Below are 17,366 nucleotides of genomic sequence, written 5' to 3'. Positions count from 1 at the left end.
AAGAGTGTGTCGATTGTACAAGCGGAAAGGGGCGACCTCCCAATCCTGGACCGTTGCCTGGTAACATCGAACCTCGGCGTCCATTCGAAGTGGTGTCTATGGATTTTGTGACGCACATGCCCAAGTCAGCACGGGGAAACACTTTCCTGCTGTTGTTCCAAGATTCATTCTCTGGCTACGTGATGTGCAAACCCATGTCGTCTACGACGGCACAGCATGTGGCTGAGGCATACGAAGAGCGAGTCTTTCGGAATTTCGGTGCGTCGTCGATGATCAGATACGATCAGGACCCTCGCTTCATGAGTGAGGTGTTCACTCGTTTTCGAGAGCTGTTGGGTAGCCGTCAACGTGCGACCCTGGCCTACCGCCCTCAGGCGAACGGCCAACAGGAGCGGTCCGTCCAGACCGTCATTCGGAGCGTCCGCGTCTACATTGCCGAAGCTGACCAGTCTGACTGGGATGACCATGCAGAACGACTTATGTTCGCACTAAATACCTCTTTCGACGCGACCATACTGGATACACCATTCTATCTGGTACACGGTTGGGACGCACAGCGAACGGTGTCGGCGATGCTAGGGCCGAAGCCATCCAGTGTGCCCGAGCGTACAGCGTACGAGTGGCGTCGGAAGTTTCAGCGCGACAACAGCTACGCGATCGCATGTGCCGAGGACCTTCAGAAGCAGGCGAAACAGACACGATCTGAGGAGCAGACACGAAGGTGGAAAGAACTCTCCGAACGATTGAAGACCGGATTCGAGAAGGGAGATTCGGTGTGGCTTTACATCCCCAAGGTCCAGACATGATTGAGCCGCAAGTTACCTCACATGTGGCACGGGCCGTTCAGGATCGACGAGGTTCATGACGACTTCCGCGTGAAGCTCAAGGTTGAGGACACAGGATACCGCGTCAACCCGTCGGTACACATCAGTCGCCTTAAACCTCGAGCGCCGTTCCCGAAACGACCTACCGTAGAGCTCGAACTGGATGACGACGACGATTTCTATGCGGCGTTGTTGCCTGAGGATAGCTGGGAGCCGGACGAACAGAATGCCGAGTACGAAAAAAAGATTCTGGACCTCCGGTGGACTAAGCGTACGCGCACGTCCAAGCGAATTCGCGAGTACCAGGTCAAGTGGAAAGGATATGATGATCCGGAGTGGTTGCCAGTAACCCAGCTCAATTGCGGTGCACTTCTCTATGAATTTAACCAGAGTGCCCGCGCTAAGGCTCGGTTCCAGTCTATGCAGGCTGGTGATGACCACCCCAGTGTCTAGCACACCGGATGACTCGACCGATCCTGACCGCGGATATGTGAACCGACTGAACCTAAATGTGATTTTCGATTGTGGATTTGATAGTGACGACGCATGGATATTGTGAATGAGACTGAGTGTTAGCAGACAGAATGAACAAGTGATCGTGAAGTGAACGAGTGTGAACGGACCGAATCTGGACGTGGACGGAACGAATCTGGAGCAGTCAGACTGAATGGGTGACAAGGGAACGAAAGACAAGTGATGAACATGAAGTGTGTGGAATTATGCAGTTAGCGGAAAGCGACACCGAATGTGCGACTAGTTTTGGTGCTCGGCAGAGGCCCAGTTGTCGCGCAGCTCGTTTGGAGGCAGGATCATGTCTCGGATCTCGTGAGGACGAGCAGCGACAAGGTCGTTGGTGGACCATCCGGTCCACTGGATGCGGGCGGGTTCCGCGCGGTCCAGGATCGCCAACTGCTCTATCATTGTGTATGGCTCGGTGCCGAGGTTTGTCTCCGACCGGTCGAACAGGATCCAGTGGCACAGCTTGGCGGGGTACACCCAAATGCCTGGTTCGTACAGGATGGTCTTGGGCGCTCCAGACGCTTTCAGCTTGGCGATGAACTTGTTGTAGTCCTTGATGGCCGCGTCATGAAGTTTCTTGCGTGCCACTTGGACCCTAGCGGCCTCCACGCTGTCCGCATCGAACGTGATCCAGTGACCGGCGTGCCAGAAAGTCAGCGCGTTCTCTTTCATGTAGGTCACGACCTCGGACAGAACCTCGAGAGTGCTATCCGCTAGTGTGCTGCGCTTGTGGAACAAAAGGTGTACGACGCGTCGTCGGATCATGCGCCCACCAGGATTGCTATCCAGAATGACCTCATACTCGTCGGGCCGGAACCGCGCCTTCAGAGTTTTCGAACCACCATTGTGGTTCGGTGCGTAATCGGGAAACCCGGGAGACTGGTCGACAGCGTTGACCGTACTGGGTGCGAACGTAGTCAGGATCCCCTTGTGACGCCAAGACGTGACGCCCGGACCCGGCTTCTCGATCACCTTCAATTCTTCCGGTGTGAGCTCGGTCATGTCCTTGCGGGCCAGGGGCGATTTCTTGCGGTCATCGCACGGCCGGGCCTTCCTCCGTTTCTTGTCTGAGGGTGCACTGGACACCGAATCCGGCTGTGACGACATCGAACTGGTACGACGCTTGGACCTGCGAAGAGGCGACACCGGATCTTGAGTGCTTGATGAGTCCTGTAACAGTACTGGCAGCGCACGCAGCTCATCCTCTCTGACCTTGGCCCGAGCGATCTTGGCTTTCTCTTCCGCACTGGGTTCTCACGTGGCGTCACGACTCTCGCTGTCGCCCTCGTCGTCATCCGGTCCGAGAAGCAAGTCGCTGTCATCCTGAGTGTAGTCGATCAGGTCTGGCCAGTATTCCGGTGTCTCGCTGTCGTCTGCCCACCGTTCCAGTATCGCCTCCGCGCGCAAGTAGTAAATCTCCGGGACGTACGTCGTCCAGTACGTGGAGTCCAAGCGATTCCAGAACATCATGCGCGCCAGCATACAGGACAACTCGAACAGGAAGAACATGTCGTGGGCCACCGTGTCCTTGTCCAGCAGTTTCATGACAGCGTGATACGTTAATCCGGTGCGCATGACCAGCTGGACGTCGGTACGGAGTTTGCGCCACACGATCGGGAGGTTGGCCAAGGAGGCACACGCAGTCTTCTCTCGTCGATCAGGCACTCCTTGCCGACCGGGCGAGCAGCGTCGCCTGACGCATCCCATGCAATAGGGCGCCACTGCACTTGGTCCGGCACCTCACGTTGACGCTTGGCCGTACCGGATGACGGTCGTGCAGAAGCCTGCTATTTCGGTCTGGAGTCGCCGGTGAGATCCACAATGGAGACGCGCCGGCCGCTTGGTTTGGTGCTCCCGCTCGATCCAGAGTTGCCATTCGGCCCGGAGTCGCCACCGTTATCTTTCTCTTCGGTGTCATTTTCGTGGCGAAAGTCGAACGGACCAGGCTCGGCGAACATCTCATCTGCCGAAGTGACGTTGATCAGTGTCTGCCATTCAGGTGGCGGAGTCGTACCGAGCTTGTGACGCTTGAACAGCTCCTCCAGGCGACGCCAGTTTCCGGTCACCTTGGTCTGGTTGCGGTTCAGGAAGTTCATCATTCGGTCCACGTCGAAGGCGTGAGACGAGAGAGACTCGACACACTTGTTGGACGTACCGAGCTTGGCCTCTAGCGCTGCAATCTGGTCCCACAGAGACTGCTTTTCGCTTTCGTGCTCTGCCATCAACTTCTTGAAGTCCGCCCGGTAACGCTCGGCGGTCCTCTTCTTTTCCTCCTTGAGGTGGTCCGTGATGACCTGCCACTGCCCGACCAACTGACCCAACGCGACCCGAAGCTGTGTGTTCTCCTTCTGAGTGGCGAACAGCATGTCAGCCGTACCGGATCCCTGCGTCTCCACTTGGTGCCGCATGAATCGATACTTGACGAGCACGCCGCATGATGGTGGTCATACCGAATATTCGCGTAGCCAAGTCACGGCACTCGTAGACGGACAGAATGGAAGCCATCTCGCGACGCGCAGAAAGAGAATTGAGCAAGGTCTCCAATTCGGTCGGGTTGGGCGAATCGTCGAGAGGGCGAAGGAAGAACTCGTTGACGTCCTCGCGCTCGCCGACCAGCTCATTCAGCTCGGCCAAGTCTGTAGCAGTGAGCCCCTCGATCGACGTCAGCACTTCCAGTCCGCCATACCCTTCGCGGACAAAGTGGTTGCTGCCGATGTGATCTAGACGCACAGGGACGCTGACCATGCAGAATGCGCCGTCCGGCTTGTACTCAGGAGGACGGTCCCACACGGCTGGAGACCCGTTGTCAGCTGGCGCACCGAAGTTGGTCGCTGCCGGGAGACGGGCATGGCGAGGGCCTCTTGCGTGGACAGGATGCGCCCGGAAATACTGCGCTGCTTGCGGAGCACGCGCTGGGTAAAGTTGTCGCCCTCTTGAGTGGGTGGAGACTGCCGACCACTTTCATTGTCTTCGTTCTCGGTGTCTGCACCCTTGTTGGAATCGATGGCGCGCTTGAGCGTCGTAGCGCCGCTGCTCATCTTCTCGGTGGAGTTGCCGCCTTGATTGGCGCTGTCGCTAGACGCGCGCTTGTTGCCGGAGCTGCCGGCGCTTCCATCCGAGCCCAAGTTGGCACCCGCGTCCCCGCCTCCCCGTGGAGGAGCTAGCGGAAGTTGTGCCGGGCTCGATGGCTTGCTACCAGGCGCCCGGCCGCGTCGTTCACTTCGGCCATGGCGCTGATGAGTCGCTCGATGGAGAATGGATTGTGTTTTGAGGCAGACTGCTTCTGCCAGTTGGATTGTGATGTGTGAAGACCCGCCACGGAGACGGGACGTTGGATGACACGCGTTCTCGGAAAGACTCTCTCAACGGTTTTGCGATTCGGTACGACCCTCCATGTGGAGTGGGAGCCATCGTGTATGGGTCTGGTCATGTCCTGTCACCTCGGTGGCAAGATCCTCTGTGAAAAAACCTGAGCAGAGGGGCAGTTGACACGATGTGGAAACAGATTTTTGTCTGCACCCATGTCCGACCCCATGGATACGTGGACCCTTCGGTGAGCTGTGATTGGTCGCATGAAATGGAGATCCGGTAGAGACGAGTGTGACGTGTGGATTGTGGATGTGTGTGGAGATTTGGTGGGACCCGGCACTTGCAGCAAGCATGGGCTCACAGGATTGGAGATGCGCCCACCGGATGAGCGCTCATATTCGGTGCGGAGTCACGCATCCTGTCCGTCCGCCGACTTCCCTAACTGCAGGATAGGCCCAAGGCGCGAAAGTGTGGCCAGCGAACGTATCCTGGCCACTGCCTGCATTGGCTCAGTCAAGTTGTCGGACCACCCCACTGAATCGCCCCACCAGCCATGATCACACGCGCACAAGACCCTGTTGGATGAAGCCTCGTGTTGTTCGGACCGGATCGTGATGCACCCGGTGACGGCGTACCGAATGGAGAAGTGCCACACCGGATGGGGACGGACAGGATCGTTCATTCGGTCCGCCTCCCGTGCCCACACTGGATGTCGACGCACCAAGAACAAGTCCAGTGCGCGCCGCGTGTGTTCACACAGCGGCGTCGATCCGAACCGGATGAGACCAAGATCCCCCAAGATCCACAGGCGGCACCGAATTTGCCGCAGATCCAAGGGAGAGGTCCAGTTCCAAGACGAAGAGACGGTGTACCCAGATACCTCCGTCATCATCTGATGAGTGTACCCGAACAAGTGTCACCGTCAACAAGTCTCCGCATACCGAAACCAAGACAAGCATACTGAAGAACTGCCAAGAAGCACAAGCATACTCAAGACAAGCGAAGCATAGTGAAACCTATATTAAAGTCAGCGAAGTGATAGAAGATAGCTAGCCAAACGTAAGATCTAAACAGAAACCAATTTGCCGAAGTACACGCGGACGACTCTGTGCTCGGGGCAGAAGTAGCACCCCGACTTTGAGGTCTTCAAGAGCCCTCCAGGAGACGGCTTGCGCGCAGTCTAAGCCAGTTTAGGGAAGCTTCCAAGGCCTCACTGGTGTAGCGAGCACTGGTGTAGTGGGGACTCAAAGGTACCAAGGCAAAGTCGGCATTGACTGGGGTGTCGCACCCCGGAGTGACCTGTGAGAGCTTTATTTTCTATTTGCGTGCTCTAACCGGGCATCCATTTCATATTCCCTACTGTGTGTCTTTGGTGGTTGAGGTAGTCACCCCCCAGACCGAATTGATTGACTACTGTGTGATAGGACTGAATTATATTTTGTATTGTTCCCTCATTCTGTGAAGGTGGTGCGCGTAAGTGAGTGTGCATCCAGGGCTGGCCAGTGCCTTGGGTGACGGCTCCGAAGTTGACTGGTGTATAGACCCCCCTCAAAGAATAAGTGGTGGCTGTATATTTTGTGACGTTTAGCCTGGCATTGTATTTCTGTGTGTTGTGTTGGTTATTCTGAATTACGGATCTGACTGGGTCCCTTTCATTCGGTCTGACCTTCTGTTCATTCGGTGTGGTTTATCCCAGGAACACACCCAGCAGACTTTATTCTGTATCGCAACAACTCAACTCGGTGAAATCCGGTCCGCCAAAGGTAAACGATACCTATAGGGTTGACACAAGGACACACGCGAAACACCGGACCGCATTAGTGCGATTCGGTGCGTCCAAGCGGTTCCAGGCCCGGGTCATTCAGTGTCCCGTGGGCTGCTTATCGCGTGGACAATCTCTGGTACTCCGAACCCGAATTCATTCGGTCCGGCATAGTGCGCTGTACACCCTGGACGATAAAGGCGTTCACCCGCCTCGCCTCACGGGCCCGGTCCAGCTGAGCTTTACTCCGGGAGCTGGATACTTCGGAGCGTCAAGTGGTGGCGGAGCCTGGTCAAGTTCACTTTGGCCGGACCAACGCCCCTACCAGAGGCTGAGAGGAGTCCCCGAAGGAGTCGAGGCTGACGGCCGAGCCTTGGCCCAGCTGTCTGAGCTGTCGGAAGTCGAGATGCTCGCGTATGACCGAACCCAGTTCGAGATGTGGATGTCTGTGCCCGCTGGAGTCGTGCACCCGGTGGATGTGGCCTATTCGCCATGCCATGGAGGCTACGATCTCTGGGGTTTCATCCGAGCGGCTGGAGCTACGGCCAGACACTTGATGTCTGTGACTCGGTCGCCCGCTGCGAGATGGCTGAACGTGTTCCATCTGAACGTCGAAGGATCCCTGTCGTCTCCGGCCTGAAGGCAGTGCGCGTGGCGCTGAGACTGATGCCGCCCATTGCATGCGTCGCTCTGTTGCAGACGATGCTGCATGAAGCTGGCTATGAGTTCCTGAACCAACTCCCAGTGTGGCACACGCTGTCTGAAGTAACCGGAGTCCCAGATTCGCAGATTCGGTTTGAGATTGAGCGCATTGCCCGATTCCTCGGAGCTGAGCTCAGTGCATGGAAGGCTGCGGTCGGGTCAACCCCATATTACGTGAGGCCGACCTCAGACCCTCAGCTGATGGCCGCTCAAGCTGCCGAGACTCAAGTTGGATTCCTTCTGGACAAGGATGGAGACGCGATCATGGATGAGGACACTCAGCTGTTCCTGGGACCCGAAGTCGTGATGCGCCTTCAGCTCACTGGTCTCAGACCTAGAAGTCCGACCTCAAGTGTCGAAGGCGAGCCGTCTCGAAAGCGTGCATTGCTGACGAGGGCTTCTGCTAGTGGCTCAATCCCGAGCTACCACAAGTCTGGCGAAGCTCCTGCTGAGACTGCGCTCGGATTCCGTAATGACCGAGTGCCCAGCATGGTTGGTGCAAGCTCTGGTTCCGACATGTCTTTGATGGTCACGGATGAAGGGGGCAACCTGTCTGGATTAAGTTCCTCTGGTTACTCTCTGATGTCTATGACTGACTACATGGTTGCGACTGGGACGCACATGCCCATGTCGACGGCGACGGTGATGCGAGACTCGGCTACGACGATGTCCCGCAGCTCATTCCCGGGAATGATGATCTCGGTCACACCTCAGCTTACTCAGGATGGTCCCGTACCGGCCAGAGCTGAGCAGAAGCCGTATCGACCTGAGCATCCAGCCCAGATACCGCTGCCAGGCAGTCCTGAGTCCAAGCGTCCAGCCCAGAAGCAAGCTGAGACCCGACAAGTGCAGTCCACGGGATTTCGGTTCACGCATCCATCGGTTATCGGCTCCGCTGGGACGACGACGTCGGATAATTTGCCCTCAGTCGAGCGAGACTACCGGCGAGCCCTTCAGCAGAGTGAAGCTACGACCTGGACACGCCTTGATGCAGAGCAGAACCAACGCCGAGCTCTCGAAGCTCGATTGAGTGCCGCTCTGGCCGACAACCAGGCGGAGCAAGCCCGACTGCAGGAGGAGTACCGGAAACTTCAGGCGACCAACGTTCGGATGTCCGAAGCCCAACAACAGGCCAAGACGGAGCAGCAGAAGCGGCTTGAAGCCTTGGAGAAGCTGGCCCAGCGCCGCGCCGCCGAAAAAGCTGAGAAGCGCAAGGCGGACGAGGTTCGAGCTCAGCAACCGCTCCAAGTCCAGAAGGCGTTTCAAGAGGCTGAGTTTAGGGCTATGCAAGCTGAACAGCGGAAGGCGCAGGAAGAACGAGCTGCCGAGATTAAGACTGAGCACGAGTTGGAACTGCTGAGGCTGAGAGAGAAGCATGCGCAGGCAGAAGCAGAGCACCAGCGGGTCATGCAGGAGCAGGAGGAGAATACTCGCCAGCTCCTTGCAGCCCAGGAGCAGCCCGGTCTAAACCCTGGCCCCGTCGCTTCGACTGCTGGACGTGTGCCAATGCCAGCGGACCCCCTGGTCCGAGCACCTGTCGTGACGGCTCGATCGCCGACCGATCCGGTCCTGGCGCAGTTAGCCCAGCTCACGAGCGTGATGCAGCAGTGGGTCCAAGCCAACCAAGTCAAGTCTGAGGTGACTGGTATGAGCCGCAGTGCTGGCAAGACCCAAGGTTCGGCCAAGCGTGCTGAGACCAAGTCTAAGCCTCGCGCATCAAGCGCGACGTCTGGCGCGAAGGGCAAGGCTCGGGCGACCAAGCCTGGCAGGCCCGGATACTCGGACGGGGACGACTCAAGCTCAAGTGATTCGTCGCAAGATGAGCTCGAATGACAGTTTGGTGCTGTGGCACAGCCTAAGGGGACTGACATTAGTTCTGGAAACTCGTGTGGTCGTTCAAGCCATGATTCCCCATGATGCATTGGAGAAGATCGACGAGAAGGGACCGCTGGAGGACCGAGTCAACTGGTGGGAGAGGTTCATGTACTACGCTACGATGGTTCTCTGGGACGAGAAGACCCGGGTGGTCCAGCTACGCATGAGACTCACTGGTTCCCTCAAGGATTGGTGCACTCAGCTACCGGATGACGTTCGCTCGGACTGGAAGAAGTTGTCTCACGTCTTCAAGAAGGAATGGTGCCGTACGCTGAGCTCCAAGACTGAGCGGTACTACTCGATGGAGATGAAGGACTCCGATACACCTCGGATGTTCTTCTACCGTCTGAACCATGCCGCCAAGCAGGCTGGGGTCCCGTACCTGAGACCGACCGTCGATCGCGAGGCTCACATCCGACGTTTTATTAAGGCTTCGACTGACTCAAGGCTGAGGACTACTCTTTAGGGACAGCGTTTCGATACTTTGGATGAATTGGAGAAAACCCTGAAGAGGATCGAGGCTCTACGCCAAGACGAGGGCTATGAGCAGAAGCGGTGCCCAGCGCAATGACTTCAGTTTGGACGTTTCAAACCTCCACAGCGTCGAGGTGAGGGACGTGCGTTCAAGGTGGAAGGTGTGGAAGTTGACCCAAGTCTGGGACGACATGCACACTTCCAGGATGACTACGACCTGAAGTACGAGGCTGATTCTGATGAAGATGCAGACCGCTCGGCTGCGCGATCCGTGTCTCCGCCTGTCCCCGCGCCAGCTCCTGCTGCTGCAAGCTCAGCTCAGGCTGAGCCCAGTCGCTCTACCCCCCTGACCGATGAAGAAATTTTCGGAGTCGCTGAGAGATTGGCCTGGACGCCGAACGCTCAGCGCTATGACCGTGGAGGAGACCAGCACCCAGAGCAGAAATGTGACGAATGTGGAGTCGTAACCACCCGACTGACAAGTGCTGGAGCCGGCTTATCTGTGGGCGATGCCACGATGAGGGTCACCCGACCCAATTCTGTAGGCGTCAGCCGTGTTCCAAGTGTGGTGAATACGATCGCCGGGGTTTGTGCGATATGCGGTCGGCGCTCAAGGCGGTACGCGAGGCAATCCGTACTGGAGGCTCGGTCGAGGGCCTCGCTCCTGAGGTAATCCAAGCTCTGTTGGATAGCCCGGAGCTCCGAGAGAAGTCGTTAAACCACTAGACTCGCTGGTTGGGAGACCACATTGAACGGCAACTACGTCGCGCGGAGCGGACGACGATGACTCTTTTGACGAACCATCCGGTATGCCAGCCGGCAAGCCGGCGGTTGGAGAAGTGGTGCTCAACGTTGTGAATGCACTGGTACGTGATGCAATCGATCGTGGTGTTGTGGACGAATACATCACGAGTCGACTGTACGCTGTGGTGCAGAAGTATGGAGGATGGCGAATTGAGTTGGGCGATGATCCACCCGCACGGGCCCCGCCTCTCAAGATCAAGCTAAAAACTGGTGCAACTCCGTACCGATGCAATGTTCGACAGTACAGCCCCAGTAAGTCGGCGTTCCTGGAAGAATTCAACAAGTACTTAGTGAAACTCGGTTGGGTCTACGAAAATCACGAGAGTCGCTGGTGCTGCCCTACTTTGCCTGTAAAGAAGCCGAACACCAGCGAGTTCAGACAAACGATCGACTACAGGCCACTCAACGCTGTGACTGAGCCGATCGCTGGCGTCATGCTCAGCCTTGAGGTCACCCTGGAGCACTGTAAAGGGAAGATGTTTTATGCGATGTTCGACTTCTTGAAAGGGTTCTGGCAGCTGCCATTGGATGAGAGCTGTCTGGAATTTCTCTCATACATGACGGACAAGGGGGTGTTTACTCCTACCCGTGTACCGCAAGGCAGTACCAACGCAGCTTTACACTTTCAATCTACAGTGGAAATGGTGCTTGGATATCTTGTGAACAAGTGTGTTATCGTCTGGATTGATGATTTGTTGGTGTTTGCCGACACACAAGAAGAGTTAGTGGATGCAATTGAAGTTGTGCTCACTAAGCTCGACGAGTATGGTCTGATACTCAACCCGAAGAAGAGCGCGCTGTTTCTGACAGAAGTACGATGGTGTGGCCGAATTATCAACAAGCATGGGATCGTCCACGACCCAGAGCGCATTCGTGCTCTCCGTGAGATGCCGGTACCAACGACTGCAGCCGAGCTACAACAGTTTTTATGCGCAAGATATTGGATGAGAGCTGGCCTTGTTGACTATGCTCGGGTTGCACGATCATTGCAGGAACGACTCGACCAGGCATTGGCAAGCACGAAAAAGACAAGCGTGCTGCAAGTGGAGTTCAGATTGACTTGACGCCAGATGAACGTCAGGCTTTCGAGGCAGTGAAGGGCCTTCTCGGTAACTCAGCGATGTTAACGTACCCGGACCCTGATAAGCAACTCGTCCTGCTTTCGGACGCGTCGGATAGAGGCTGGGGGCTGGTGGTCTCGGAGGTGGCACACTGGCAGCCCGATGTACTCATCCATGAGCAGCACCACGAACTACTGGTGTGCATGGGGGGCAGCTTCACGGGCTCGGCGCTCAACTGATCTGTGATTGAGAAAAGAGTCCTATCCGATTGTGCACGCCTGTGAAAGATTGGAGTATCTACTGCTACGGCCACAAGGCTTTAGGCTCTACTGCGATCGCCGGAACATCACTGCCCGAGCAAGGAAATGAAATGACACGTGCGAGGTAAGCTGCTGCGGTGGTCAACAAAACTTTTGGAGTACCGATACTCAATTGAGCACATCGAGGGCGTCCACAATGTCTGGGCTGACTTGATCTTGAGGTGGGGAGGTAAACCACAACCGACGGCGAGGATACATTCGGCTAAGCGCATCACGCGTTCCAAGCGTCGTTGTGAGGACACAGCTGCGGAGTGAGGTCAGCCCGCTGCGACCACTTGACCAGGATGGTTTTGTGTGGCCGACGGTCGATGAGATTGGTCCAGAGTGCCTTTCGGAAGGTACAATTTCCCAAATGGGTAGTTTTTCCACAAAGAATACCAGCTAGTAGTCCACATGCGCTGGGAGCGCAGGAGTTGAATGAGTGGAGAACCAGTTGTCGCCCAAACTCGCTGACTCAGATGAAAACGTGGTTAGACACAGGTTGGAAGCTATGGAAGCGAGTGCTCCGTACACGCCGATGCTGGCGGCAACGTCAGAGAGGGAAGATCGCTCGGAATAAGAGAAAGCAGTGGATGGAGGAAGAGAAGATTCGACAGTTTCTGAGGGCAACGATCAGGCAGCAACTTCCACCAGTTCGTATACAAGGAGGATTAATTGGCGAAGCACCGAACTACGAGTACGTCGAGACGCGTGAAGCTGTAAAGCCAACGATGATCGGGCTACTGAATAATTGGGTCCCCCCCGAATGAGAAAACAAGCGAGCCACCAAACCTACTCACAGATGCAGTCGACGATGAGCAAGAACTGCCACGATTTGTCCGAGAATGGTTGCTAGATGATATCAAGGAAGGCAGAACGCATAGAGACGCGTTCAGAGGCCCCGGAAATGAATGGAGTGATATTCAGTATGACGAGGCATTGCAGCTTCAGGTGGATCGTATGGTTAACCCCTTGGACGCGGAGGGGTGACATGGACGACATTAAAAAACGATTAAACCGTCCCGGACGGCATAAGAAATCGGATGATACTCAGTATGACATAGTGAACGCGAGTATAATTTTGGCTTTTCTTCACACAGTATGCTGCTAAGCTCCCTGGTAATTATTCCGCTAGAAGGGACTGGTGTGATCTGCGGATAAAAATCCTCCAATGAGCTGCTCACAGTGCATTCTATGCAATACTGATATTTAGAGATACGTTGCGCCTGAACGGGTACACATTCCGCTCTATCTTACATGTATCACAATGGATGCTATGGTATTGTCGCCTCGACGGTTGCTACAAGTGATAAGCCCTCTAGGACCACCACTACATTGCAAACAGCCCGCTCCAACGTTACCAAACAATGCAAAAGAAGAAGAGCAACTACAGAGTAAGTTGATGTTGTCTTCGCACACCGACATTGAAGCAGAGATGGCACCACACTTCGATCAGTCGAACAGTATGAATTATGTGTGTGAGCAAGATAGGAGCAACATGAGAGCAGGCATATTGCAATGTAATGTACGAGACGATCTATATTCGCGTGCTAGTTTCCTGCACTATAGTGTGACTCGCATTGCTACGGTTGTGGAGGATGTGACTTGGTTTCAAAGCGAGAAGGCATCCTGTCCTGATCCTGTCTGCATAAAGTCAAACTTGTAAGCGGGCCAAGTCAGCATTCAAGTAAAAATTAACTTTCACCCATACCTTCAATGCAAAATCGGCGTCCTCTCATCTTGAATGTAAAACTTGAAGCCCACAACATTCCTTACTTCAGCGGCGGTCGATACCTCAATTTAAGCAGCAGGCTCCTCTTCAGCTCGTCTTCAGCGTCGTCCGTTCTTGGGCAGCACTCAAACACTTATCACGTTGCCACCGGAGGCGATGCTGCTCTTGACCTGTCGTTCATGTAGACATGTCGTCGTCTCAACAGCCAGCGTAATGTACATCTTCGTAAAACATTTCAATAAGCAGAAACCAATCTCAATCAGTATAAGCCATTCCGTCAGCATAAAGCGCATATAGTATACCTTCCACGTCAGCAAGCCATGGGCATTCATCGTAACCGACGCCTGTTGGAGATACTCGAGTCCCCATCCTACCACGACCGCCTACTGAAGGCAACAAAGGTTAGTCCAGTCGCAGCAATCATCCCAACGATGCAACGTATACCTCTAGCGTCCCAACGCCCATGAGGATTCCTCGCGGCACAGTCGCGCTAGGCAAAGATGACGCATACAGTTCTGTTAGCAAATAGTAAAAACGCAAGTGGTTAGCATGTATTCGAACCAGCAGAAGTTGTGCGCACACGTACAAAGCAGCACGAAAGGAGGGAGTGCTTGCGCCGCGGTGCTTACAATCAGACTTCAACTAGCTCGCGCTTCAAAGCGATAGTCGCACTAGTTAGTTTGGGATCTATACCAAGATACTTAGCGTACGTACCGAGCCTTTCGTCCGTCTGGGGCTTGCACGGAAGCAGCCCCACCGCGCCGATGTCATCCCAAAATGCCACTTCGTGTCTTGCTGCGCCGAATAAAGAATGAGTGGCGGCAGCAAGAGTGGAACCGATGTTTGATATGTTCTGAAAAATGGTTCGTGCTTGTGCGTGGTAGTTCAACTACCCTGATAGTCATATGTTCTTGATGCCCAATCAAATGGCCACGTTTAGATACGTGGGCCAATGATATCCAAGCTACATTTGGGAAGGGACGATAATCACTTTTTGCGGATTTAGAGGTATAGTAAAATCAAGTGTTTCCTATGCTGTTCAGAACAGCATAAGGTGAATTTCCAACCCTCCGCGTCCAAGGGGTTAATAAAGGAGTATCGTCAGGATATGGTGGGATACCACAGGAACTGTGGATTGCAGCGCCACCTCAAATCCGAGAACGGGAACGACTGATCTTTAATCTTATCTTCCGCGCGGGGGTCGTGTCTGCAATTTTAAACCATCGTCAGATGGTATTCCTACCTAAGAGTGCACAGGCTACTGGAGTGGGAGCGCAAAGGGCTACCCCCTTGGAGGCCGATTTTAGTACAAAGTTCACTGGCGACACGCTTATTTACTGCTATCAGTACTTACTTAGAGGCTCGAGTACCAAACCACTCTATGCAACATGGGTTTCAGAGAGATAATAATGTCCAGGACGCAGCTCTGACGACCACACTATTGCTCGATCGTGGAAAGCAGGTGCAGGAACCACTCTATCTACTCAGCAAGGATTGCGAAAAGTACTACGACCGTATTCCGCGCTGGGTGATGGCTTATATCTACAAAAGTATCGGGGTACCGCAAAAGTTATACGATATTCTGATGGGTTTCCTGGGGCCAGGCGAGATCGACATTCGGACAGCCTTCGGATGGATTCCGAGTGGAAGACGCGAATTTGGATTAGGTCAAAGGTCTGTACTCTCGATCCGACACATTGGTTACTACATGGATGTGCTAATGGAGAGACAAGAAGCAGGTCCCGATGGTGTTGAGATCCGCCATCATCAAGGGTCCACACCGCTTAATGAACTCTTCCAACGGGTCAAACTCAGCTTGAGCTCGGCGGTCGGCTTCAAACTAGGTCTGTCCACTGGCTTCAAAGTCGATGTCGACTGCGAGTCGTTTCCGCTGAGCTTCTGAGGCGGTTTCCGCTTGTTGGCTGCGCTTGGCGAACACCTTCCAGCCGCCCTTGGGTTGTGCGTAACCCCACAGAGCGTTATCAATAAGGCGCTGGTAGATTATCGGGACATTCTTTAATCCGAAGGGCATTCGCAGCCACTCGAAGTGTCCAAGCGCACAGACAAAAACCGAGATTCAACGCGCACGTCGAGTCATCATGACCGCCCAGAAGCCGCTAGCAGCATCCAAAGAGCAGAACCATAGGTATGCTTCCAACTCCGTGAGGAGACCGTCCACTAGCGGCATAGCGTACTCCATGAGCAACGTAATCGCGTTCACCAGCTTGTAGTTCATACACAACCGAATGTCGACCCCATTCTTCTTGAGGACAATCACGATGGGCGATGCCCATGGGCTGCTCGAGAAGGCGATTAGCCGAGCTCGTAGCAGCGCCTTGAGCAGCTCGTACAACTTGCCGAGATACTTCAGCGGAACTCGGCGGGCCCGTTGGCGGATTGGCTGATGCCCCTGTACGTAGATGTCGCACACTTCGCCATATGCTGGTGGAGGTAGGGTATTACCACTGGAAATCATGATCTTTTCATGGCTCTTCAACACCTCCACCAGCTGAGTAGACTGTGGCCGAGTGTGCGCCGAGCTCCGAACGTTTGGCGCTTCATGGTCGTGTTGCGTCGACACTGCTTCAGTCAAATCGGGCAGGAACGCCAACTCGCGAGCATAGTCTTTGAGCTCCAAGTTCGTTGCTTGGTGCTCGAACTCAGCTGAGTCTCCTGCCGAGTCGCCTCGGTCATCTGTCACTTCCTCGTACTTGGCTGCCAGGAGGTAACGTAACCGCAGGCCTTCCTCCGGGTCCGACAAAATGGGATCTCATCTTCCAGCCTCGGACTCGGCGGCTTGGGTCCGGGGTCATCGATGATCGTCCAGTCAGACAAATCGCTGGATTGCTCACTTCCACACTCATCTGCTACACAGGGGTTTTGGCTGGGCGCTTCTTGACCAGCCGTCACTGTGATCTCTGCTCGACTAGGCGGGTCATTGACCAAGTCAGCAGTAGGCTCCGCCCTCAATGTTACTTCCTCAGGCGCTAGGGTAGCGGTAGCCGAGTTCGCTGGCTCTGTCAGAGTCAAGGGTGGACTATCGACTGATTCTGCCTCGGCTCGCTCCTCCGACTCGGCCAACTTCTCCCATTGCTGGGCGCAAGTTAGCGTCGAATCCCGCTTCTTGGTAGACGGCCACGTAGTCACCCCTTTCGGTTCAGGGTAGTTTCTACGGTCCACAGCTGACGGCTGTCGAGCCAGCCACTCGGCGTACAGCTGTTGCTCCTTTTGCAGCATATCCTTGTACATAGCTGCGTCGTAGGCCATGACTTGCCAATCTTTGTACTTCGCCGAGTGCAGCCTGACATAACCATCGGGCAGTAACACCCCATGCGACGCCCAGGCAACCAGTGGGAAATGTGCTGGGCACCACGTCCAAGTCGGCTTAAGGTTGGTCAGATGAACTCGAACCACTCGGTTCCGCCGGTCGAGTACCACGGTCGGTACCCAGTCTTTAGTCCGGCGTACCCAGAAGTCATGTGTTTCATCACTCGGTTGATTCCTCATCAGCCTGAACTCGGTGGGAACTCGGCTCTCGAGGTTCACCGGTTCGGTCGGGCCGTCTGTAATATAGAGGCCGCCCTTCGGTTCAACCGCTGAGTTCTGGGACTTCACGAGAGGTAGGACAACTTCATCTGGCAACTTCGCCACCGAGTTGTACAGATCCAGTCGGATCCCAGCCGGAATCATGAAATCCGTACCGAGAATCAACTCGACTCCCGCGTGGTGATCGAGGATCCATACTTCAAATTCATACGTGACCTCCCAGCCGAGCGTCACCTTCACCATCGCTCGTGACATCGTCGCCACTTTGCCTTTCCCAATACCTTGAACGCCAATCTGTTGCTCCTGGCGTGTGAACCGCTTCAACCGCAGCCTCTTCGCGAACCCTTCGCTTGTTGCCGACACATTCGCACCGGTGTCGAGCAATATCTTTGTACGCTGGTCGTTCACTGCTCCCATAACGAGAGCTCTCATCCGAACTCGGCGGTCAAACTTTTGTGA

General features: G+C 55.0%; 4 protein-coding genes across 4 annotated transcripts; 3 read left to right on the top strand and 1 right to left on the bottom strand.

Annotated features, from left to right (window-relative positions):
- Window positions 1-1,577: 1,577 nt before the first annotated feature.
- On the bottom strand, window positions 1,578-4,572 carry PHYSODRAFT_337681 (hypothetical protein; the record flags this gene model as incomplete). Its single annotated transcript, XM_009535363.1, has 7 exons — window positions 1,578-2,472; window positions 2,602-2,924; window positions 2,981-3,094; window positions 3,164-3,691; window positions 3,762-4,112; window positions 4,163-4,531; window positions 4,564-4,572. 7 exons carry the CDS (start codon window positions 4,570-4,572, stop codon window positions 1,578-1,580), a joined length of 2,589 nt encoding a protein of 862 aa, XP_009533658.1.
- A 2,808-nt stretch (window positions 4,573-7,380) lies between these two features.
- PHYSODRAFT_249337 (hypothetical protein) lies at window positions 7,381-9,457 on the top strand (the record flags this gene model as incomplete). The annotated part of the gene is made up of 2 exons (XM_009535362.1): window positions 7,381-8,920; window positions 8,991-9,457. 2 exons carry the CDS (start codon window positions 7,381-7,383, stop codon window positions 9,455-9,457), a joined length of 2,007 nt encoding a protein of 668 aa, XP_009533657.1.
- A 772-nt stretch (window positions 9,458-10,229) lies between these two features.
- Window positions 10,230-10,496, top strand: PHYSODRAFT_415723 (hypothetical protein; the record flags this gene model as incomplete). The annotated part of the gene is made up of 1 exon (XM_009535361.1): window positions 10,230-10,496. A coding segment is annotated over one exon (267 nt), but the record flags the coding sequence as incomplete, so codon positions are not given.
- Window positions 10,497-14,637: 4,141 nt separating this feature from the next.
- On the top strand, window positions 14,638-15,264 carry PHYSODRAFT_521229 (hypothetical protein; the record flags this gene model as incomplete). Its single annotated transcript, XM_009535360.1, has 1 exon — window positions 14,638-15,264. A coding segment is annotated over one exon (627 nt), but the record flags the coding sequence as incomplete, so codon positions are not given.
- Window positions 15,265-17,366: the final 2,102 nt, after the last annotated feature.

Source organism: Phytophthora sojae, assembly GCF_000149755.1.
Source record: "Phytophthora sojae unplaced genomic scaffold PHYSOscaffold_8, whole genome shotgun sequence".
NCBI lineage: Eukaryota > Oomycota > Peronosporomycetes > Peronosporales > Peronosporaceae > Phytophthora > Phytophthora sojae.
The sequence above is the reverse complement of the archived record's forward strand: the minus strand, read 5'-3'. Positions and strand labels throughout refer to the sequence as shown.